We start from the raw sequence: 26,881 nt of genomic DNA, 5'->3' as shown, positions 1-26,881 counted from the left end.
TAAACTGAATCACAAATCATATCGCTGTGATGGAAAATGCAAGGGGAATGCTGTTTAGCAAAATATGCTACAATTCAGACAGAGCTATTGACATTTTCTCATAGCGTAGGGGGATGGTGTGGTGCAAAGAATGATGGGATTCTGAGTAAACAAGTTCATGAAGCTGGTGAAGAAGTGACATGGGGAATGTGTATGCAATATCGGTCGTGGTTTAACTTTCATTTACAGATGTTTAAAAAGGAGCCGGTTATTCATTTTTGTCCCTATATTTTCATACTCTTGAAAGATATATGCCTGGATCTAGCTGTCGACTGTTGGAATTGTGGTAAACATAAAAACAACTGAAGGCAAACATCTGCAGTGACAAAGACACACAACAGTGCAGGTCAGAAACCTGTGTGTGTGTGTGTGTGTGTGTGTGTGTTTGCACGCAGCCGACACAATGTTCTCACCTCTCTCTAAGGCGCTGTAGTCATAATTCAAACAAACGGCCCTCCTGCACTGCATTGTGGGTAGGGAAGCGTGAAGCGTGGAGGCGTTTTACGAGGGAGAAGAGAAAGGAGAGGATGACAGGAAGGAGAGAGGTAAAAAAGTAAAGCCATGGGGTGGGTTCTTTTTTGTTCTTACATTGATATACGGTATGGTTGTATTGTTTGAAGAAATTACATATTACATTCTTCCAAACCACCTGAAGGTACTACGAGTGTGTCGATGTTGAGCGGGGAAAATGAATTAAATTTTATCACAATAAAAAAGTGGGTAAGAGAGCGAGAAGGCAGGCAGATGGAAAACAAGGTACAATATGAGGACGTGATGGCTACAGAAGATAAAAAACGTGTCTGTGTGGGCACTGAGGTGTAATGTGAGGGCATATGAAACAGCTGTACCTTATCTGATGTGTCCATTCTTCTCTGTAATCCGAATACAGCTATATGCCTCCCAGCATGAGTGACTCACATATGTTGTGATTTAAGCGTGACTGTACACATACAGTATCTGTGTTCGATCACACCTCTGCTTCTATCTCTCGTCACTGTACACAGAAAGCATTTCAGTAGCTAACTGCTGAATAGTGTGTGACCTCAAGAAAATAGGTTTAAAGTCCAGATGAAACGTAAATCAGAGTGCTTCCGGATGATTACGTGTTTCCTTTAAAAAAAGGCAGTTAGTGAGGGACTTGGCCAATAGCTGTTTGTTACGTGAGACACAGACATGGGACATTAGTCAGTAGGTGGAGAGGCATGTGTCATTTTCATCAATACCACCTGTAACTTTTTTAACGATCAGTCAGTATTTTTTTTATTTTTTCCTTTATTCGAATTTAATCTTTATGTGAATATATTTAGCATTTTTACATGGCATTTAAATGTGTGAATTAATTGTTTGTCATGATTTAATGTTACGTTTGCAAACCAGCTTGCCTCCAATTGCCTCAAATTGCCTCAAATTGCCCCCCGAGGGATGAATACATTTTGCATTGAACTGAAAGAGTTTCGACAACACCCATTTAAGCAAGTTCCTTTGCAACACAGGAAAAAGTGTTGTGAGTTGTTTAATTTCTTTTTCAATTTTAATTCTTTGAAACAACCCTCACAATGAACATTAGCACAGGCAAACTTCAACCAATAAGATCAAAGAAACTAACCATATATCTTAGTCAATCTCTTTTCGAAGCCAGTCAGGAGAAGAATGAAAACATATTTTTCATCGAGAAAAGCCTTTAGTGCTGTTCTTTGCTCTCCTTTTAATAAAGACATAGTGTCCGGTTCTGATAAAACTGAGCATCAGCAGCATCTACACTAACCTCATTAGCAGCTGCTATTGTTGTTCACGGTGTCACACACACCTAGCATTAAACCACACCCGTAGCTCAGTCTTGAGCTGCCTGTAGTTCATCAAAGGATGCTGATTGGACTAAACTGCTGTGGTGGGACACAACCACATAGCTTGAAGCCTGGCAAGATGGTTTCAGTCCAACTGCCTCCCAAGGTTTTGCAAGGCTTGCAGCAGTGAAAATCCAGTAAGTGGTAACTGAGAATTATCTTAACTGATGTACACATCCATGTTAAGACTGGTGGCTTGACTTTGGTGGACCAAAAAGACAATATAATGATCATTTAAATACTATTTAACTTACAGTATAATAGTATTATGGCCACACAACAAGCTGAAATTTATTCTTTGGCGGAGATGATGGTGCAAAGGGCCTGTTTTTTGCAGATGGCCATATTGCTTGGTGCTCTTTAGGAGCTACTTTTGTATTTCTCTCTTAATTTATAAATCTCCTGATCTGTCACTTTCTGTGAGCAGAGGGAACTTGCCACCAGTGATCACGCTTTACATTATGTGGGGAAATTGGGTAATTCTATGGCATCTTGTTTTTCAAGAGGAAATACACTTTTCCCTGCTGCATCCCAGAGCAGTAGACAGCAGAGATGCTACAGGCCAAAGAAAACACATTGGTGGACATCCACCGGTGTTGTTAACATGATGACTTTCCTGGCAAGGCCGGACAAGACAGGACAAGACACGACCAGACAAGACAAGACAAGACATGATGAGACAAGATTAGATTATAGAAAATCAAATTAGATAAGATAAGATACGATAAGATAAGCATCCAGAATATGACGTATAGCAGATAAAACCATAATACACAGATCATGTGACAGGAATTTTGGCACAGTGCTTTCTATCCATTCTAACTTTACATTTACCTTTATCATTTGTAGTTTGACTGGCAGGTGGAGTTTAGGGGAATGACAGGACCAGCAGTCAGCACAATGTATAGGGCAGCACACACACAAACACCTACGCACAGATGTATGGCATATACCTGTCTCCTTAGGTTAGCAAGAGCCTACAGTAATCATATTTGCCAGGTTCTTGGCAGTTTCAGCAAAGCAGTCAATCTGATAGCAGGGTTGAAAGGGTCTCTGTGTGTGTGTGTGTGTGTGTGTGTGTGTGTGTGTGTGTGTGTGTGTGTGTGTGTGCGTGTGTGCATGTGTGTCAGTGAAAGAAGTGCAATAAATGGCATACGATGCTATGGTAGCCACTGGGCAGCATGAAAGGGAACAACTGAGAGAGATAGAGACCCTGCCCTCTGAGAAACAGTAAGTGAGACAGAAAGGGAGAGAGACCTAGAGACATAGATTGAGAGTGAGTGAGAGAGGCGAGGAGGCAATGAGAGAGAGAGACAGAGGAGAAAGTTAGAGCGAGGGGGAGAGAGACAAAGTGAGAGGGAGAGAGAGACATACGAGAAAATCAATGCTGTGTCCACCAGGGACAGAATGTCATGACGGTTTTTTTACTCTGTGGTATAATGGAGGGTTGGAGCCTTTTACTGCAGGAGTCACCTTGTCTAATGGAGGGAGGGATGGAGGGGGGTGAAAAGAAAAAACAGTGAGGGGAGAAAGAGAGAGAGAAAAAGAGGGGGGGCTGGTTGGAGGTAGCTGGGAATGGATGGATGGTGAAATAGAAGGGAGGAGTGGAGGGAAGACAGGGAGTAGAGATGGACTGATAGAGAATAGATGGAGAGCAGAAGAAAGGGAAAGGAAGAGGGATGAAGAAAAATGTAGAATGGAATTGAAAGATAGAGAAAAAAGACGAAGAGGGAAAGAGAAAAGACTGACAGACCGATGGTGGTAGAAGACAAACAAGAGGAAGAGTAATGGATGAAGGAATAATAAAATTGATGGTAGGATGGATGGAGGATGAAGATGTGATGACAGACGAAGTGAGAAAGCAAGAGGAGATGGACGACAGAGAAAGGAGGAGGAATAAGGGAGGAAGGAAGGAGGAGAAAGTTTAAGAAAGTAGCTGACAAGAGGAGAAACTACAGAAAGAAAGACATAAGGAACGGAAAAATGAGGACGAGGAGGATGAGGAAGAAATCATCGATCTTTATATGCCTGAGTCACTTCTAATTTTGGCAGAAGAAAAGTAAAATGATTCACTTTATAGGTCAAAGCAATTTAGTGCAAAACATTTTAACAGGGGAAGAGACAATTTTACCGTCAAATTTGATTGATATGACTTTATAGCTTTGGCAGAAAGTGAAGAGCCGTGTTAGAAGCTAAGGGCCGGGTGCAGTGTTTTAGAGTGGAAAATATCCCATGTGCGAAGCCTGGAAACTCATGTTAAATTTCACCTACTGTACATTGGAGCTGCTCAGTGGGACAACCACAGGAGACTGCGGTCATACTGGGGAGCTCTCAGGTGTAAACGTGTGTTTATGTATGAATGTGACACGGGAAATAAATACAAATGAAAGAAATGAACATGCAAGGTGCTGTAACATTGCAACTGATATGTGATTTGCTCAGCAGTTGGTTGATTTCGGAACTTCAAATGGTTGTGAAATACTTGAGGGAGTCTAAGGTGGTGCGAAGCATTTATGTTGGACTGTGTCCGACGTGAGAGAGAAGAGTGGATTAGATGATCAGAGGCCAACCTGAACTCAAAGGTTTGGAACCCAGCCATAAGAACTCAACTGACACTCGCTCACTAACATACACACAACACACACACACACACACACACACACACACACACACACACACACACACACACACACAGTACAGAGCACAGAGTACAGGCACTTTCAGGTCCATTTAACTTAAGAGTAATAATCTCCTGTAGACTTTGGCGGCCATATTGAACTTACATCACACTTGGGAGAGGAAACTAACCAGAAGAGCACATTTGCCTGTAGCCTAACTGTGAATCACTGATCTGTAGCAAGATGCATATTAATCAATTCACAGATTGCCCAATGAAAAGAAACACATAGATCTTAACAATAAAAGGACACACAGTCCACATTTTAAGGTGATACATGCATTTGGCTGATCATACGAATGTACTCATTCGAGCAGCTGTTGTAAATGTGCTCGCTAAGCTTAGCTAAGCAATGTTTTTCTATAGTAGGGTGAAATATTGTGATGACCGTGCCAACCCAAACCCGGGCCCAGAATTCCTAGTGAGTTCTCTGTTGGTAATCTTCAGTCATTACCTACAGTTTGGTGTACATATGAGGGGCACAAAATATAAATAGAAAACAAGACTAAACTACTCTCTAGAGTAACTTTATCACAGTTACAAACATGACTAGGTTGATGCCAATTAGCAGCACCTGTCAGCTACAAAAGAGTTTTTGATGATATCACTTCATCATCAGCAGACTGAGCTCGCCCAATAGTCAGGGAACCGCAGATGTTCTTTTCCTAAGCACTTCTCATTTATGTTCACTTAAAAGCTCAGTTCACAGTTCATTCTTGAAAACAGCAGCTAAGAAAACATTTTCACCAACAAGTTCTATTTGTTTTGTGGCTGTTGTGGGGCTTTCATTCATATTACATATTACACTTCATTGGCATATTGGAATGAAATAAAGGATGATTTATGTTCATCTTGCACTCGTCCAGTGGATAAGTATGACAGATACAGTTGGCATGCAATCAAATATGACCCATCTTTGCATCAGTGACTGCAATGATGATTTATTTACTTCTAAGTTAAAATATATTTTTGTGAACTTTCTATTTTATGTGCATGCAGTCTCTCAACACATGGCATATGTTTAAAAGAAAAAAACTATTTCTTCACATTGCAACAAAGCCAGTACTACACACAATCTGTATATTAAGATAACAATCATCCCCTTTACTCTCTGTCGCCCTCTCTGTTTTTCTTTCTAACTCATTTAGCCAAAGAATATTGTTTTATTTATTTTTCTGTCAGTCAACAGCTCTAGTAGCGAAATAAGGCTTGGAGAGCATCCAGAAAGATGGGTTATTATCTTTTTGCATCTTGTAGTTATTATGCTCTGCTTTGTTTTTCTATCCCATTCTCCCTTCCTTTCCTCTGTCATGTCAGTCATGGCTGATAAAACACAACAGCAAACTTTAATTTACACTGAGAAGATTTGTTGAGCAAATCTTCCTTTTTTTTCTCCTTTTCCAGCTTTATTGTTCTGTACTGTTACAATCCTAAACAATCACAATATGCTGTACTTAAAAACTATTGTTTTTAATTCTATTCTGAACTATCTAACCCTTTATCGAAGTCTCTGGCATTGAGGACGATGTTTACCCCCAAGAGTCTGTCTAGTAGTTTCCTATGCTGCATCAGACCAGATTGATCAGCCATTATTGATGAGAAACATTGATTAGGCAGTGTATTGATCACACTATCGGTGATTAGGACGTCATGAATAAGTGACAGGGGGTTATTGAGCGCTTGACGTGAGCACAAAACCTCTCTGGACATGGAGGAGAGGAGGATAAGTAAGAGGAAGATAAGAAGAGCGGGAATATGGGGGGTAGGTGAAGAAAAGTAGAAAAGCAGGAAAATGAAGGAAAAAGGAGGAGGACGCGGAGAAGTGATGGAAAGCAGAAGGCTAAATACAGTGTACCAAAAACACATGTTTTGTTAAATCTGGAGAACAAGATTTGTTGGGCAGGGCATCTCTTCAAAACACTTCATTATAATGCTGTTTTGTCACACATTACCTTCATCAAAACACTGCAGCTTCTCTGATTTGTATATTACACTTGGCCATGTTGCGATTTTGATAATATTTCAATTAATTGTGAAACCCTAGTTTAAATAGCAAGAGTGTGTACTAACTGGACCTGGGGGTTAATGAGGAAACATTGAAATAAAGTGCAGAAGGAATTGGGATACACCTTTGTGGGGAATAATAATAAAAATTGGTCTCATTCACCCAAAAAACATAAAGGAAAAGACAGGGGTGCAGGAAAACAAGACAGGTGAGGTGGGGAGAAGGAAGATGGAGGACAGGAAGGGAGTAATTGTGCTTACAGGTTCTTGACACTTGTGATTCCTCTGAAAGCTTTCCTCGGAACCGCCTGAATCTGGTTCTCGCTGAGGTCTCTGGAGGGAGAGAGAGGGAGAGAGAGGGAGGAGACATTAGTTGAGGTATTCCAAGCACTCCGAGATATATGGAGTCAAAATGATAAACAAAACCACAAACATTTGATCTATGCCAAACACACAAAAACTTAAAGCCAATTACAGTACAAAGGCACAGAAGGAGAAAGAGATGGAGAGACGGAGAGAGAAGGAGAGAGAGGGGGAGAGAGAGAGAGAGAGAGAGAGAGAGAGAGAAGGGGAAGGATGATATGACATTTATGATCAGTGGAACAATTTGGTCCAAAGAGCTTCAAAGACAAAAGGAACTATCAGAAATACTGCTGGCATGAGTCCATCTACTGCCTTGAAGTGTGTGTGCAATGTGTGTGTGTGTGAGATTAATGGAGAGGCAGTGGCGGGGAAAGAACGAATAAAGAGGAAGAAAGAATCAGAATAATAGATGAGAGGGAGGGTGTGTGTGAGTCCGGTGAAATGTGTGTGCTTCGCATGTTTTTAATGTAAAAGCTTTTTCTTTCTAACTTAACCAGTCCAACAGCGCAGTGTTGCTCTTGCAGAAAAATGAAGCAATCACATCTTTTCTGAGAAACACGAGAAACACACACAAACACACGTTTTAATACCGCCATCAAGAAACATGTTTAGTTTTTTTCTCCCTCTCAGTGATGACTCCTTTTCTCTTTAACACACACACTGAACAACGGCCACGCTACGTGTTTTTTTCCTTTTTCTTCCTCCGTAATGAATGCTGATATGAGCCAAATGATTTTTGACATGACACGACAGCTTGGCCTTAACTCTATTAGTGTTGTTTGTTGGGGAGAAGGCCTGGCAGACAAGCCGGGTTCAGAAAGCACAATGTAATTAGAGAGAGAGAAAGAGAGGTATGAAATATCAGACAAGGTAATCACCCTATATTCCTGCCAGTCAGGCCTGAGTTGGATACACATACTGGACACACATGTGCTAACAAAGCCAATCAGCGGCAGCACACAAATACATGACCACGCACGTTTAGTCACACACAGCAACAAACCTCTGCCTGGACATCTCTGTTTGACCTTGTCACACACACATACACACACACACACACACACACACACACACACACACACACACACACACACACACACACACACACACACATACACACGAGTACAACATGAAAATCAGCCAACCTCTCTGTGGAGAAAGGTAATTATGTACCAACCATATTCATACCAATTTCCTGTCACGCAGCTAAGAAACCCTGCTTCTCATTGGTCAAACAAACAACACAAACACACACAAACACACAAACACACACACACACACACACACACACACACACACACACACACACACACACACACCTTGGAATAAACATGCTCACACATACATAAACCCTCACATACATACTGTATATGCTTACACCATCTAATTTTCACTCACACACACATTCACGCACACAGGAGGAAAATTGGTTGTGCATTATTCCAGAGCCAATCAACTTTTATTAGGGCTGTGAATGTTAATTGGCGAGCCGTGCTCGGAAAACAGAAAACTCATTTCCTCAAACTAACAAGGTTTCATCGTTTTGGACGTTTCCCTTTCAGCCCTGTGTTTTCTGGCTCATTCCTTTTGTTTGACAAGAGATGAGCGTTCCCCGTTTTCTCTCCCCAGGCCTTGATGGGAAAAGTATGTGCCTGGCATTGTATACTCTTTATGCAAAGAAAATATGTGCTTTTATGTGCAATTTTGCTCAGCGCTTGCGGTAACGAAGGAGCACAAACATTTGACAGACAGGAATGGTATTATGATATTTTAATGTGCAGCACAGCCGGAAAATATTCCTTGTGTTTACACTTCTTGTTTTGAAGGTTTTGACACTTTTTGGGTAGGGATGAGATTTTTCTGAACGGTTTTCCTGCTTTTTTTTCTGTCTTTGTTGCTTGCATGCTGACGTTGACACAGCAAATAGGAAACAGATAGAAAGCAAAGCTGTGAGCTCTCTATCCCGCACTCCCCTTTCTCTCTCTATTATCTATCATTCTCTCCGTCTATCTACCTAACTATCTAACTATATCCATAAATCTATCTCTTTTATCTCTATGATTTGCATCTCTTTTACACCACCCTGCCCTCTGTGGACCGCTGACAAAAAGAGAATGATAACCAAAAAAGAATAAGAATAAGGAAGGAGAATGAGAACAAGATAAAGAAAACATTAAAAAGTCATATTTCAGAGAAGCTCCATGGCTAATAAATCTTTTATTGTTTTGTTTACCCACCATCATATTTATTTGTTATTTCTTCTAACAGAAGGAAAGCCATCCAAGTCAAATAAAAGCAATTATGAGACTGTGTGTCTCTCTGTTGGCCTTTATGACTCCAGCTGAGTGACTGACACCAGCTCTGGGAGTCCACAGTTTAGGCCGCCACAATAAAACGTCACAAGGCTTTGAATGAAGTTTTCATCGTACGGGTGGTTACTGGTTGTCTATTTGTGCAATTGGTTTTAGGGTTATGGAAATGTTTTTATGTCCAAGCTCCATCCAGCGTTCTCACTGTTTGGGTGACATTTTGCGAGGTGTAAACAAAAGATGGACATCTCATCAACATTTTACTGGAAACTAAATACAATATTTTATTTTAATGAGCACAATGGGGTTCAATGTGTGAGCTAGAGGAGGGATGTTTGCTATTCTTAAAATGGGTTTATAGTTAGATAAAGTATGTATCAGTCTGATAAATCTGTAGAAATTGTTTGAAGCTGTACAGATTTTCGATTTAAAAGGTCTTATCAGCTTGAAACAGAGAAGAATGCCAGATGCAGTAGATTTGCTGTTGCAATTCTGGTGTGGTCACTGGCAAGACGTTATCAAATAACAGGAAGTCATAAAAATGTGAGAATTTCTTTTTCTCATTTTCACCACCTCTAGCGCCACCGGATACACTGACAAAGAAATTTAGAAGATTTATTTTACTTCTATCATCTCAAAGTTTCTTCATGCAATGAACAGTAAAGATCTGAAAGCCCCCAAAAACATGGTTTCAAAAAAATTGCACATTCATTACTCAATGTGCAACAATCAAAGTTAACGTTTGATAAAAATAATATTTATTTGCTAAAAGCATAATATTCAAAAACTCTGCTTAGCTTAATCGGATTTGATTAAGAGAGGCCTGGCAACTGTCATCACATTTTGATCCAAATGTTTCCAAAATACGATTGGTGTGCAGAAGAAAACAACTAAAAACCAGACTGTCTTCTGTTGAATAACTAAAACTATGGCTGAAAATGTGTTAATGTTCACAGTAAGAAACTGATGATGAAAATAGGCCTTTCGGGGGCCTTTAATATTCAAACAGATGTCTCTGATATGACCTTATACTGGCGGATATTAATTAATAACTCTTTACTCTATCATAATGTATTACTAATGTCTGAACACATCCAACATCCAGAGCTACGTTATGTTTTCATGTAAACAGCTGTCCTCCTCTCATCTCTCTGTGACTCATACCTGCCGACCTTTGAGCAGAGCGAAGGCTATCACCAACAGGAGATTGGCCTGTGATCCTTGAAAAGGACACTCACTGATAGACTGGCCACACAAACAGCGGGATGGTTTGTACACCAGTGTCTAGAAACGAGGTCCCACATTTCAATTATTGGATTTAGCCTTTTAGGTCTTCCTCTATTGCAGGAGCGTTTGAGGAGGAAGGCAATTAATCTCTAAAAAAAATTCTATTAAAGAGACAGATGGCTGTTTGAATTATACATCAGTTCTATTAGGATGACAAATTCTGTAAATTTTAGTGATACTGATTATGAAAACAACTGAATATCTTGTGAAGAATTGGGAGATCTCAGGAAGTGGATGGAGACAAAAAAAAAACAATGCAAAAGTTCACAGAAGTTCAAGTAAGCTTAGTTTAGTATCCATGAATACAAGGAGAAAATGAAGAAAAGAATGAATGAGAAGAGGAGGCAAAAGAAGAAGAAGAAGAAGAAGAAGAAGAAGAAGAAGAAGAAGAAGAAGAAGAAGAAGAAGAGGAGGAACCAAAAGCAGCAGCAAAAGCAGTCTTCCATTATCCATTCCATGTTTGTCATGGCTTACTAAGTACTGTATAATTGATTGAATTTTGACCAAATGTCTTCCAGACCTTCCCCTTTCACCACAAAGACCCCCCACCCTCGGTTAGAGTTTCCCCAGCCAAGGCCTCTCCTCTCTGGGCAGGGTGACTCTGTGTGGCCCCTAGAAGTCTGGAAGGATTGAGGATGACAGCAAGATCATCCTCGGGGTTGGGGTAGTGGTGGTGGTGGTCGTGTGGGTGTGTGTGAGGGTGCGTTTGTGTGTGTGCGTGCTCCCAGCTATCACCTCCTCCATATTAAATTCCATTATTCATGTGAGGAGAATAATAACACTCACCAGGTCACCCTTTGCCGCTTCGGATATTACTGTTAACCCTTTACCGCACACAGAAACACACATACAATGCTAAACAAACCACACTGTGCCTCCTCAGACTTTGGTGTTAACCCTTTATACACACACACACACACACACACACACACACACACACACACACACACATTTGTACTCACATACGCCTCAGAAACACACACATACAGATCTAACAACAGGAACGTTGCACATACATTGCACATTTTTTCTCTGTTTCAATCATACACACAGACCAAATTAACTTTTCTCTCAGGCTATCTAACCCTACACTTTTTTTGTGTTAACAGTAGACACCAGATATTAGATGGGTGCGCCCTCAGGCTCACACAGATATGAGCCAAGGCCACTCTGAACCATTAACCTGCAAGCAGGGGAGTGGAAACAGGCCTGTTTGATTTCACATGGCTTTGTGTCAGATGGCATCACAGGAGGTCTCCGTTAGACAGAGATGACAAGAAGGATGGCAAAGGTGTGTATCTGTGTGTCAGGTAGAATTTTGTGTCTCTGTGTGAGAGAAACAGCAGGCAAGTGAGAGTGAATGGGCGACAATGTGCAGTATGCATCTCTGTGTGTGCTTCTGTGTGTATTTTTTATTAAAAGACGAGTGACTGTAATGGAGGAAAGAAAGAGAGATGACCCTTGGCTGGGCTCCAGGGTAGAGAAAAAAAAAGAGAGGAAAGGAACAGGAGGAAAATTGAGGGAGAGGAAGAAAAGGGAAAGAGGAAGAAGACAGAGGTGGCACAATTTCTTTTTTGAAACCTGAGAGACCTTCAATGGATAGCTCAAGCCTCTCACTTCTCTTCTCCCCCCTCTCTTCCTCTTCTCTCACTTTCTTTTTCCACCCCTCCCCGCTATCTCACTTTCTCTTTCTCTGTCTGTCTCTTTTTCCCTCCCTTGGGGGCTGTAACTGCATTTAATATTGTTCCATAAAGAGAGTAATAAATATCGACTGCTGGCTAGCTCATATTCCCCTTGTTTTTTAAGACACTTACTGTAGGGTAAGACCAAAGTCATTCAGCAGGTATTACAGTGCTTACTGCCTGTACTGTAGATGTGATTAAATATCCTGTGCTATCTGTAACCTTTAGAACTATTAAAGTGTCCTTTATACCATTTTAACTTACTGTTAAGTACTGCCTTTAAGTCACAATAAATATACAGGAAAGGTTTTAATAGATTGTTTAAATGTATTCCTGTAGCTGTAAAAGCAGAATAACTCATTCAATTCATGTTATGACTTTAAATGGCGACGACCCTTATTAAAACGTTTTTGTCACATTTCATAAATAGAGAAAAAATAGCTACAGCATTACATTGATACGTTTTGATTTTCCCAGATTACTAACTTGTAACTGTGCAGTGAGTGCAGGCATGTATTAATATGACATAATGAATATGGACAAATATATTATCACATTACAACAGCAAACAGGGAGGTCTGCCGTTGCAACATGGCATATGAGTGGAAATAACTCAAATTCAGCCTTTGTATATGATACTCTACCCATTATTTTATTGGGCAAGTTGACAAGGAACTTATGGCAATAACCTTCATTTATCCTGGGAAAACGTACAAACTATAAATGCTGTATTTTGGCAAAGCCACAGACATACAGCTCAGACATATAGCTCCATGCATTCAAAAATGGAACCTTCCCATTACAACCATGGCCTTCAAGTCTTGGCTACAGAGCCACTCTACTTGAGTGATTCTGACTTGTGCCAACAAACTGGGGGGGGATATATTATCCAACATGCTGGCAGTGCATTGCAGACAGTAGGACTGTAGTGTGGGACGGAATAGTGAGGAAGTTTTTGTTGTAAGTTTTATAGCTTAAAGTAATTTTTCATTGCCAGATTTTGTCATTGGTTCAGCTCAAAACTGATGATGGTCTATGGACTCAAGTGCATTCTATCCTCACATTCTTTCTCTTTTACCAAGTTTGCAAGTTCTTCTTTGATTCTTGTCATTCATTTTTTTCAGCAATTCTTCCAAACTGCATGTGTTTCATAAAAGCTTGCTTTCTACGTAGCATAATAAATGCTCCTTTTAAGGGAATTGCAGAATGCTGCTGCAACAGTCCTTCCCGTCAGACACATATTGTCTTTAAGTTTGTCATTCATCTCCTGGTGTACGGTAGTATAACGGTGGTCACACAGAATGATTTTGCTTCCATGTTTCTCCCCCTTTTGTCTTTTCTCTTTCCAGTCTTTGTAATTTCTCATCAGTCTTTTGACTCAGTGCCCTTGCTTCTTCTTGTAACCCCAACCTCATCCCTCCTCCTCCCCTATTCAACCCTCCCACCAACCCCCTCCGCTCCACTGCCGGTGATTTAATTAAGTGGGCGCTTTATGAATAAAAATATTGCCCCCCTCTATTGATCATGGTAGACGGGAGGATGACAGGCTGGGCTGGCTGGGACGGGACGGGACAGCCACTCTCCTAACTCGCTCCATTACACTGATCTAACTAAGTGTGTGTGTGGACAGGTGTGTGTATACGAGTGACATTGTGTATGATTGTGTGTGGGTAGATTGTAGAGTGCTGTATATCTGTGTGTGTGTGTGTGTGTGTGTGTGTGTGTGTGTGTGTGTATGTACATTTGTGTGTGTTTGCGAGTGAAATGGCCATCAGGGCCAATAGGGAGCGGTAGCATCTAAATCAAACTAAGCGTTCTCAAAAGCTCTCATGGGCCCTTGCAAATCCTTCGTTAGACACACACACACACACACACACACACACACACACACACACACACACACACACACACTCTCCTACATAGACACACACGTGCAAACATTCCTCAAACGCCTCCTTCGATACATATACTGCATCAGCATTATAAATGGACATTGTCTGCACTTTTCGTTTCTCTCCCTCTCTTTCTCTCTCTACCCTGCTCTTTCCCCTCCTCTACCCATCGCTCTCCGTAAGGCTGTAAGTATCTATTATGTTTTGTCGATACTGTAATTAAATTGGACAGCTTAATGCAATTCTCTGTGATCCATAGGCCTTTATGGATATAAAAGCTTTTCTGGCCCCACGCCCGAAAGACGTCCAACAAATTTAGATGAGTTACCATCGGGAAAAAAAAAATAGTTGGAGAGGTTAAGGCAGCGGGGCGCATACATGGTCATTTGTAATTGGCTAATTCACTTTAATGTCCCTGACGCCATTTTGTTTTAATACATTTTCTTATTTGAATTGTCATCCGCGAGACTAAGCGATATTACTACTCTGCCTCTCTTTCTGTTTTTTTTCTTGTTAGTTCTTCCTTTTCTTGTAGTGCTTTAGCTAAGCGATATTGCAGGCTCTTAGGGACATTTATTGAGCTAATAAAACTTCGGCAGCAAAGGATCAAGAGACGACATTAGAATGGACGCAGAGAGGAGAGATAGATGGAGGGACGGGAGGGTGGATTAACAGGCAGGCGAGAAAAGATGGAAACAGACCATAGAGCGAAAGATGGAGGGATGGGTGGATAGAGAGATTGGAGACAGAGGGATGACAGATATTCATTCTTTGTCTTTATATTGGAATAGATTTTGTATCTCACTCAAGAGAGAGGGCAATGCCAAACTGTTATGTTCACTCTTAGCAATCTTGACTAAACTACAATTTGATCACTATTAATTCCACCAAGTCCTACAAAACAAAAACTGAGCACACTTGCTTTACCAGGAATGATAAATGCATGCTATAGTAACATAGTGTATAAAATGAAACAAATGAAAAAAGCTGCCAAAGCAAAAATGTTACGTATCTAAATCAAAGAAAGAAAAAACAGAAAGAAAACAAAGATTTAATAGTATTATATTCACTATTGGTATGCCAACAGCTGTTTGAGATTATTTCCTATTGTGATGTTTTTATCTGTATTCTGAACGCTAAAGAAGTTGAGGAATTTTCCTAAACTCACAGAGGAGTTTGCAATCCTTCTATTGAAGTTAAAATATGAAAATCACAAAAAGTGGGTTTTACCAAAGAAGCAGGGATATCTTACCCTCAAGAGTAACATTGAGAGAATGCATAGTCAGCATACCAGGGAGTTAGGTGATTTCTTCATCTTTTAAAAACTTGACAAGAATAATAAATCATATTGGTAACAAGAGAAGCTTGTGTCACTGCCAACAACAGATAGTTGCATTATACATGCAGTGAATTGTTGAACCTATCACTCATAGAGAGTATGGAGGCTTATCTTTAACCCGTTGGTAAACCTACTAATATATGCTACTTCTGCACCTACAAAAAGCTGTTAATCCTGTCACTGACAATGACTATATGCTTATTTTCATTAATTACTCCAAAGTAAATTTGTACTGCAACTTGTATGCTAAGAATTCAATCAAAAAGATAAACTGAATGGATTCTCGCATGTGAAATGAACAATCCTAAGCGAGAAATGGATTTGAAGTATTATGGGTGATGGAGGATTTAGGCTGGAGATTCTCATTTTAAGAATGGCTAAAGCTCCTTGACTAAATGGATTTGTTCTTTGGGAAACTGTTCAAGCTACATAAGGCTATTTGAGAGCCCATAGACCACAGACAGTTGTATAAACCCCTGATTTGATATGCCAATCCTAGCCTATCTGCAAGCTATATAAAGTGTTCAATAAATACATTATATTACAATACAATACATTATATTAGTAGATTTTGAATTAAAAAAGAAAACAATAAAAATAGCAGTAAAAGGAAAGAAAGAGTATTTTAGCAGGAATCAATCCTGTTGTAGGCTAAATAATGAAATACTTCATTGCATGTGGTAAATTGCTGGGCAAACGTAAATGGTGACGTGCATTAATAAATGGTTGATGTCAGAACAGGGGATGGGTGCTGCATAGACTTTTAAAGTCAAGCAATTAGAATGACGATGAACCCAACAACCCATTTGGCTCTTTACAGAAAGGCGGAATAGTCGTCATGGAAGGAGAGATGGACATGTTTTGAAGAAGATAAGCTGTTAAAGAGCCTAAAAGGAGTAAGGGGGAGAAGAAAAGAGGAGAGACAAGGGTTGACAGGAGGCGAGGTCAAGTAATAACGGGGGGTATGAAGCTGGCAGGTGATGGAGTGAAAATTGGTGACAGGGAAGAAGTAAAAGGGATGCGGGGAAGGATGAAAGAAAAACTGAAGGGAGTAGAAAAGGTGGGAAGTAAGGACAGTGAGCCAATGGGCGTGGGGAAAGGAGAAAAATAAAGAGAAAGGTAGGTTTGAGTAAAGGATAGGGGAATGGAAGGGGGGTAATGGAGGTATGGAGAGAAGGAGAGAGGAGGAGGTGTTAATAAAGAAGCTGACTGTGGCGTTTTGCCTTTATAAGCATCTGGGGAGCACCTCAGCACCCATAAATAATACACCACAAATTAGCAGATTGGACAGAAGAAGGGGACTGCTGGAAGAGCGTGTGAGTGTGTGTGTGTGTGTGTGTGTGTGTGTGTGTGTGTGTGTGTGTGTGTGTGTGTGTGTGTGTGTGTGTGTGCTGCAGGGAGGGAGTGCTCCTATGAACACACATGCATGCCAGTGAATATGCAATAGTGTACAGTATGAGTGTGTTTTGGATGGGTTTGTCCATATTAAAGATGTACTGCATGTTCAGTACTCTTTAAGATTGTCTCTGCACATGCCCTGTGTGCGCATTTGTGCATCTCTGTGTAGGTTGTGTGTGTGTATATGTTAGGCATCTCTCTGAGTTCTGATCTGTCTCTCAGCAGGTCAGCGTTGTCAAGGTTACTGCAGGCCATTTTGCCGGTGGGCCAATTAACTTGTAGCACAGACACAGAACAGAACAGTGCAGGTGTCTCAACAGTGCCAGGGTTAGAGAGAGAGAGAGAGAGAGAGAGAGAGAGAGAGAGAGAGAGAGAGAGAGAGAGAGAGAGAGTGCATCTATGTGTGTGCAGCGTTTTTCGTCTAAGCAAGAATCCGACAAGCAGAGAGAGGATCTGCGTGAGATAAAATGAGGCAGTGTGTGTGTATGAAAGTGCGAGGAAAGAAACACAGCAAGCCTTTGTTGTCCATATATGTTTGGCAAATAGCTGCGTGGCCTTTCATGATACCGAGAGAAGAATACAACTGAGGGTAAGATGCGGGCAAATGTGAGTCTGAGCACAGCAAGACGTCAGGGAGTTGAGGCTCCTGTGTGCCAATGATGACATAATGTGTTCCCTTGTAAAGGTTGACGCAGTCCCTTGGGTGCAAAGGAAGTTTCCTGAGTCACTTACAGCCAGAATCTCCTTATGTAACATGAGAACGTCTGAAAGATGATCTGAAAATTGCCTGACACCTAATATCTGATTATTGTTCACTAATAATTGTTCTTCTTTTGGAGGTACAGTTAGGACTACAATTAGCACTACAATGGTGCTCTAGTGTTAAAAAGGACAAAGGGAGTTTAACCCTTTGAACTTTTGGCTTTTTTGCTTAGTTTTCACTGTCTTTGCTGGGAATGCCATTCTTATTTTAAGGTTTAGTAGGCTACATAAAAACGCAATTATCCGGCATTTCAGTGATACCATACACGTTCCATGTTTTTTTGCCCCTGTGTTCAGAAGTTTTAGCCACAGAGCAAATACCTCTTGGCTGTAAATTTCCACCATTAGAAGACAAGAAAAAAGTCCCTGTTTCTACTGCAAACATTGATGCAGAAATGGACTCAGTTAAGGAAATTGCAAATCCATAGGTTGTGTTAAATTAAACAACTGGGGAAATTAATGACATCATAGATTTACAATTAGAAGCATTGAAATGTCAAGTCTAGTTCAGTCGGTGCAGTTTTCAACCCTGAATAGACATCGGCAGTCATGTTATCCAATTTGGCAAATTTTAAGTGCAGTTAAAAAGTATAAAAGTTAAAACTATTGCTGCCAGGCTCCTCATATCACCCCCTCGTGTCTCTGTGAGTAGCACTTTAAATGAGAATTTTCTCAACATTCTTCTTTGGTGTTTCATAACGCAAGCAAATGCACAGAAAGAAAAGGAGGCTTGTATAATGGTTGTAGCTGTCTGAGTGTACTTGGTGAAATAAAGTGATTGTGATGGCTAACAGAGCAGACTGTCATCCTCCCTTCCCATGCAGTGGTAGGCTAATTCCTCTGACAGACTGTCTTCCACAATGGCTACTGGCTGCTGTCTTCTTAGCCTGAGGGCCTGTCTGGTTCAGTGAGAGAGTGTGTGTGTTTGGATGTGTGAGAGAGAGAGAGAGAGAGAGAGAGATGAGGGGTACAGAAAGAGAGAAGTTGGGGAGATGGAGAAAGAAAGGCATAAAGGAGACAACCAGGGAGAAATAAAGCACTTTTGTGTGAATCTGTGTGTACGTGAGAGTGTGTGTGTGTGTGTGTGTGTGTGTGTGTGTGTGGTTGCTATGCTGTCTCTAGGCCATAATCTCTTTAGCAAGCCCCATGATCCAGTTAGAAACAGCGAGTGGCTAATGTCAGGGCTAACTGGAAGAGAGGGATCTATGTGAGTGTGTGTTTATAAATGTTTGTGTGTATGCCTTCAACTGTATCCATACCCTTGTTGAGACTGTCAGTGTTTACCTGTAAGACAACTTGAGTGTTTGTGTACTGGCTGAATAAATGTTATCGTGCCTGCAACCACACTTTCTTCCATGTACATGTGTTCATGGTTCATTTTCTGCTTGTGCGTGTGTGTGTGTGTGTGTGTGTGTTGTTGCAGGGTGTGTCTGAAAAGCAGCGGTGCCCATTAAGGCCGAGAGATTAGATTGAGTGGATCCAGATTCTGTCCTATTGTTCCTCTCCAGCAGGCTCTCTCCGTGGTTCCAACAAAACAGGACAGGTGCAGGAAATGGATTTTAAGTTAATTTGCGTGGTCAAATCAGGGTTAAAGAAGAGTAGGAATCAGGCACCAGGTTGCTATTGAGAAATTGCAATGTATCAGAGCGATTGTCTGTGATCAGGGTCCAGTACATATGGTTTCCTACAAGGAAGGCTAAATTATTCTGTTCCTTTTAACTTATCCACCAATCCACTTGTTTTTGCCCAGTTTTCCATCAAAAGTGGGAAAAATAGATATATTTAACTTTTTATCACCCTACTACAGTGGTTCTCAATGGTCTGCCAATCCGCAGTACGTAATAACAACATTTGCTGTGAACCCTGAGACTACATCTAATCAAATACAGGTCTGCACCCTGATGTTTATCCATTTAAGGGTCCTGAGACCAAAGTTAAGAACCACAGCAGTACTGGTTCCTTAAAATACAGAATGAATATATCAGGAACACACTATGATTTATCATGTTCACATAAATGTGAGAATCTTTCCTTCAAATCAATTTCTGTTCTGTTTTCCGAATAGTGTTTATTTTGTTCTGGAGCCAATATGCCTGAAATGCTAACAGCCTGTGTGTTATCTTGGTACGTCATGGTATTTAATATATTCATCTACAGTGCAGCATGTAGATGAATTTTGTAAATGTGCTCTAAGCTGTCGTTCTATGATTAAAATGGACGTGACGATCAGCAGTTTTGTCACATAGGGTAAAAGCAGAGCTAACTCACCCGCTGCCATAATAAACGATAAGACGCTGACACAACGGGAATGATGAACACACTGAACTAATGGCCGCTCGCTCACACGGTTGCATAAATAAGACCAACTCTTTTTTTTTTTTTTCTTCCATCTTCTCTTTCACATCTGCCTCTTTCTCTCCAATCAGTTACTGGACATGACAAAAAAAAGAAACGACCTGTCCTTCAAAAATTGTATTGCACCATTCCTTCATTCTGGAAAATTCGGCTCCACAGCACCTTGTATGACAGCATGCCAGCGAATGTAGTCTACCTCAAACATTGTGATATGAAAATCATTCATGCCCTGGCAGAATATATGGAGAGGAATAAAGGATGGATGCGGACAGACAGAAATTGAACCAAATTCTCCCCTCCCACCCAATCACACTGCATCACAAATCACCAGCTCTGCTGCTAATTCAGGGGTGGTACGGTGCGCAGGCCTCGGCATATGGCATATGGCGTGTGTGTGTGTGAGCATGTGTGTGTGCAGAAGTGTGTATTTGCATATTATAGTTGGGAGACTGGAGAGAGTGAAAGAGAGACAGAGAAGGAGAGGGAGAGAGAGAGAGAGAGAGAGAGAGAGAGAAGGAAAAGATGATTTAGGGGTAATGAGAGCCGGTAAAATCATGGTGCCCAGCGGCATTATGGGACTAAATCTAATCTGCTAATGGAGAGGGGGGGCTGGGCCGGGGTGGGAGGGTGATGGAGGGAGGAGGAAGGGGAGGAGTAGGAGGGGAAGAAGATGAAGAAGGGAAAGGACAGCAATGGCAGGAATGAAGGTTGAGGAGAGAGGAATGGATGGAGGGCAGGAAGGACAGAGAAGAAAGGAGGAGAAAGAAATTCGGAGGAGTGGAAGGAGAAGAGAACAGTAGGAGGAATGGAAAAAGAGGACTGGAGAGGTTTAAGACAGAGTAGGGCACAGAAAAAAGGTTAGGGAAGGAAATAACGTTAAAGAAGGTAAAAACTTAGCATAATGAGAATAGTGCAAAGAACAAAAGAAGCATGGAGATGAAGATGCGGAGAAAACAATGCAACAAAACAAAGGAAGAGAACAAAATGTAATAATAAAAGTGGAGAGAAAGCAAGAATGAGAGAGAAAAAAAGGTCAAGGACATAGTGAAAGGAGGTGAGTTTAGTGTGTGACACGTGCACATGTTATAGAAATGTGATTGGTGTACGCTTGTGTGTGTGCGTGTGTGTGTGTGTGTGTGTGTGTGTATGTTAGAGAAATAACCTGGGGTGGAGGCATTGGGAGGGCAGGGCCCAGGAGAGCACAATCAGCACATATTGCTATCACATGGTGTACAAAATGCTCTTTATTCCTTCACACACTCACACTCACATGCAGGTGGGCAAAGTTTGCACACATTCAATACATGACGCACGTGCAGCAACACAAACAGACACACAGTCCTCATTGTTGCTCTCTGCCACATACACACACACACAGACACGTTCTTGCACACCAGCACACCCTGCAGAAGGCATCCATTGAGAGGTAATTGCCCCAGACTGTTAATGTTTTCCAGAATAAAACTACACCAGTCTTTACAAGGCCGGGCTAATTTCCCAACTTTATGTCTTTACCTCAACAAAATGGCCGACAACCGCATTAGAACCACTCCAAAGAGATACAGCAGAAAAGGAGGTTGATTTTATTCTACATATTTAATTATTGATTCAAGTTTGCTGTGCAATATCAGGTGTTGCGGCAGCTATGTAGGTGATTTGGAGGCTTTTCTTCGACTGTGGCCACCTGCGCTGAAGATGGACAGTATGTGCGTCCTGCGAGCTGCTTAACACATTATTTGACATAAGAAGCAGGGAGTTCTATTTTTTTGTAGGTAGAGGATCGCATAGAGCTACAGTCAGTAATTAGTCGATTCATCAAAGTACTGTGATAATCAATGAAGGATTTATTCATGTATATGCCAAATATTTGATGGTTGCATTTTTTTTTTTTTTTTTTTGCTGCTTCTCTTAGTCTTCAGTTTGTTTGTTTTTTTACCAATGTTCAGACATTGTGCTCACGGATGTAATGGGATTTCTGATTTTCTGATGTTCTATATATATATATAAAAAAAAAAAATTATTAAATAATCCACAGGTAAATTAACAACAATAATTGTTAGCGGCAGACGCCATTTTGTTTTGCAGCAGTGTGACGCAGCAGTGGTTCCAGATGGGCTGCAGAAAGAGCATATGATGACTTATCATCAAACTCACTGATGTCAGTCTAATTTGAATCATCTACTAAATACACAACCTTTAAACCCTTAAACTGTGTGCTTTCATTTCCTTGCTAAAGTGAGTTTTTATTAAATTTCAAAATTGCAGCCTCTTTATGTAGATCATGCAATGCTGAAACCTCTCCAGTTGAAACAAAGTAAACTCACCTCATACAGGCTGGGTGGTCCACTCAGCAGTGAGGAAAGCGATTGTCAGATTTTATTGTATTGCACGTATCATATCATATTGTTTTAAACAATTTTTATGACTCACGTGTCTGTGAGCATTTCAGTTTATAAATACAATCTGCAGTTGGAAATTGAACCTTGGGCCACAGTGGTACACTCGTACACGGGTTTGAAATCCAGACACCCTGTGAAACTGCACCAAAACCTCAACAATCTGCTATGAGCAACACAAACAGAGCAGAGCCACATGCAACTCCATTATCTTGATAGTAAACAGGACCCCAGCTCTGCAAATTACAGTATCTAAGCTACGGAATCAACACACAACAACTAGCTAAGAGGTCCACATACAACACACAGTGTATTGTATTGGTGTATTACTGTAAGACTGTCCACTGACTGTATTTCTTTACAGCTCTTTACCTCAAAGAAACTCATTAAATGTAACTCTAACTCTTAAATTACCCCTTTCACAGTTGACAGCTATAAAAAAAGACATCGCTTCCCCCGAAAACACTTTCCGCGAGGGCCTCAAGAGTGTAGAAAAATAAGTCCTAACTCCCTATAAATCAAAGTTAGATGATAGCCGACCATTACGTCGGCAATGATACTGAACAGCAGCCAGGTACAATGTCGAGCTACAATGTCTTGTGTTTGGCCATTTGATTCACAGGTCAGCAAAAGAAAACACAGATGCAACATTACACTCCAGCTTAGACAATTATACCAAATTATGCTGAAACTCTGCAGAGGTTTGTGTCTTTATGAGGTAATGTACAGTTTCAATACATGCGATTGTAACCGCGTTTCCTTAATCACTCAGGTCACAGGCATGCTGCTGCAATCAAATAGCCATTACAATGTTGAATGTTACAGCTGAGGGAAAGCAGACAGGGGAAGAGATAGGGTCAAAAGCACGGTTAGTGAATAAAGTACAACAAAGTGATCTCTGTTTCTCTTATTTGAATAGGCAAGCTGACAGAAAACACAGTTTCCACAGATGAACATGAAATATTTAATGCTACATTGTTATATAAAATAGAATAGTTAGGGCAGAAAGCCACCTGATGCATGGAGCTCAAACCCCACCCAGCAGGTAAGCTGCTTGTATCAGAGCACCTGCCTGGCAGAAGAGACCAAAAGGGTGTCTGGACAGTAGATGGCGCTGTAATGCTTCTCTGTGCTGAGAAGAGGCACAATCAGGGGATTCAAAACACTATCACACACTCTGCCTGCTCATCAACATCAATACCTGCAGATCAAGGGCACTCTGAGGCAGGATTACCTCATCTCTGAGGAAATGATCAGGTACCTTTTCCTTGGAAAAAGTTTTTTTTACACCCTGGTGAACTTCCAAAGCAACACGCACACCTGTTAAAAGCACCCACAAGAACATACGCTATCTATATTCAGAGGCGATTTGAGCACGGATAACAAGAATAAAGACCATTCTGGTTGCCTAAATTAAGAATCAGGGCCTGACAGAGAGTGGGAGAGAGCAAACGTATCTTGTGCATTTGCATTTAAAGCTATTGTCGTTTATATCAGATGTTTCATTAGCTTGAAAACAATTCAAATGTAGCACTGCGTCATCCCCCACTAAATGCCGTCTAAATTTGTCATTGTCGGACATGAATCACCCTGACATGTTGTTCATTAAGCGGTGAAAGGCAGAGTTGGCACAGAGAAGGGAAAAAGACAAAGGAAAAGGGATGTCTGCATTTTTCTATTTTTTCCCCCGCACCTGTTGTGTGTCCTCTCAAGTCTGTCATCCTTTACCATACGTCCGTCAGTCTGTCCGTCAGTCTGTTCTTTGAGAAGAAAGACAGATACTGGAGGGATCTGTGAATCATTATCCTCTGCTCACCCTGTGACACAGGGAAGCTAATAGGCTCCCAGCAGGGAATACGTGTGTGTGTGTGTGTGTGTGTGTGTGTGTGTGTGTGTGTGAGAGAGAGAGAGGTTGTGTAAATAAAATATCTCTCTGTAGATATATTGTTCCGTTTATATTTCTAGTATATGTATGTTTTTGTGCCTCTACTCTAAACATGCTTGGTTAATTTTTCTAACATGTAGTGAATGTGTCCGTGTGTACTACTGCGTGAAAATCTATGTGTGTGTTTTGAGTACACTTATAGTACATATACTCCGGAGGATGTTTCTGTGTGTGTAGGTGTGTGTGTGTGTGTATGTGTGTGTGTTTCTCATTTCCTCCATGTAGAGATTAGGGCTGAAGAAGAGCAGCATTATCAGACAGCTGGAAATTAGATCTCAGTAGGGGACTCAACTCCTCTGCCTTCCTTTTCATCCCTTCTTCCACACCTCCCTCTGCCCCTCTTTCTGATCCTCCTCCTCTCCTGCTACTCCTCTTTCACTCCCTTTTGTTGTCCTCACTTATATATGTGCTTTTGTCGCTCTATTCCTCGTTCATTTCATTATATCCCTTCTCGTCTGTCACTCCATGTTCACTTTTGTCTGTCCTGTTGTACAATAAACCGAAGCTTTACCTGCAGTTCTCTTTCCTTTCTCTCATCTGTCCGTCCATTTATTCCTCTGTGTAGTCCTTCTTCTTACTCCCTCTGCTAAAACAGCTTAGCTATCATTTTATTTCCATGATGTGCTTGATCTCAATACAGCTTCCTCCCCATCAACCTAGTCTATCCACAGAGGAGATCCTCTATATCTGCACTGCAAATTCTTCCCAGTAAGAGATATACACCGTATATAAAATGCAGCTTACACAATAAAGTAATAATAAAAAAATAATAATAATCTTTGATATTGTCCATTTATTTTAAATGTGAAGCAGAATCCAGAAGGTAGCTCTTCAAATTCACATAATCAATGGAGATTCAGTGTGGCCACGACTCTTTACTGAGATTTTCTGTTGAGGTTTCAGTAAGTGGAACTCTAAAACAGACTTTCCCAGGACAGACGTACCGCTAACACTGTACATCATCAAGTCAACTGGGGACACATTGAATATCTATTGTGTTACGCCAGTTGGCCATCAACTAGCACAAAAGACTCCTCTTGTTATATTATGATATTTATATGACACTGTCTTATATTACTACTTTAATATATCTGAACAGCATTTGATCTTCCAGAAATCAAAAGTAGACACTACAATGCAACACACACGGGTAAATTAGAAACAGACAGGCGCATGACAAGCAAACATGATAGTGAACGATGATCTCAATGAGAAAGACCCTGAGCGCAGTGACAGAAACTGAACTGTTCAGGATGAGCTACATCTGTGTAAGGCCATTTCCCCCGTGCCATTCTTTTCATCTCGTCTCTTCTTCTCTTTCTCGTTTTGGCAAATCCAATTTCACCATGACAACAACAAAACAAACACGGCACAAGCCACAGTTCTGTAGATAAACACTTCATTGTCGAGATCTGTCGACTTGTCACGGAAACAAATAAATCTATCTTGAACAATCTGTTGGACTTCATGTTCAGTTCCACTGGAAGCACATCACATCATTGTGGCTGTGGCATGTTGTGTGTGTGTGTGTGTGTGTGTGTGTGTGTGTGCGTGTGTATGTGTGTGCGTGTGTGTGTGTGTGTGTGTGTGTGTGTGTGTGTGTGTGTGTGCGTGCGTGCGTGTGTGTGTGTGTGTGTGTGTGTGTGTGTGTGTGTGTGTATGTGTGTGTGTGTGTATGTTTGTGCAAGGTTGGAAGTAATCCATGTTAGAGCACTACATAAATAAAGTATAGAACCATCAACCATATAAATAATATATATAGTATTTATATGGTAAATGGTTCTATACTTTATTTATTTACTTAACTTATATATAATATATATATATTATATATATAGAATATACCTCTCCAACCGTGTGTGTATGTGTGTGCATGGGGTCAGTGTAGAGTCTATTGGGTATTTCCAGGAAGTGGTAGCCAAACTGTGTTTATTATTGCTCTTCCTCAATCAAATCAGTGAGAGTGAAACATGTAGAACAGGACACCATTTCCTGTGAACTCGAATACACACACACACACACACACACACACACACACACACACACACACACACACACACACACACACACACACACACACACACACAGACACACACGCTGCTATCTTGACTCAGACATCTACCAAGTGTGACTATTGTGCCAGAGAGAGGAAATCCCTTTGCAACTCACACCAACTCGCGTGTGTGTGTGTGTGTGTGTGTGTGTGTGTGTGTGTGTGTGTGTGTGTGTGTGTTTGTGTGTGTGCTTGTTTGGTCTGCTGATTTATCCCCCCTCCATGACAGAAAGGAAGGAAATGAATAGTCAGTCACACTGACAGCAACACAGTCACTACCGGACACAACTTGTATACCAACGTTTCATGTCATATTTAGAGCATCAAGCTGTTACTACATGATCTGTAAAAACTCTGCAATGGAAGAGCAAACAGAAACTCTTTCTAGCACTGCAGGTAAATACTTTTGATTGTTTGAAGAAGGTGAAATATGCAGATCTCTTGCAGCTCGTTTTAAGAACGCAACAAAACATTTTCTTCTCAATATTTTTACAAAAATGTTTTCAATAGAGACTAAATGCCTCTGTATTTATACT

General features: G+C 40.9%; 1 protein-coding gene across 1 annotated transcript in view; it reads right to left on the bottom strand.

Moving 5' to 3' along the window:
- The window catches only part of slit3 (slit homolog 3 (Drosophila)), a 240,419-nt gene that overhangs the window by 103,926 nt on the left and 109,612 nt on the right, over positions 1-26,881 (bottom strand). The window contains exon 5 of the mRNA XM_051419431.1: positions 6,826-6,897. Within this exon, the coding sequence (XP_051275391.1) occupies positions 6,826-6,897 (72 nt within the window). The remainder of the gene's footprint in view (positions 1-6,825; positions 6,898-26,881) is intronic.

Source organism: Dicentrarchus labrax, unplaced genomic scaffold (assembly GCF_905237075.1).
Source record: "Dicentrarchus labrax unplaced genomic scaffold, dlabrax2021, whole genome shotgun sequence".
In the NCBI taxonomy this organism is placed as follows: Eukaryota; Metazoa; Chordata; class Actinopteri; family Moronidae; genus Dicentrarchus; species Dicentrarchus labrax.
The sequence above is the reverse complement of the archived record's forward strand: the minus strand, read 5'-3'. Positions and strand labels throughout refer to the sequence as shown.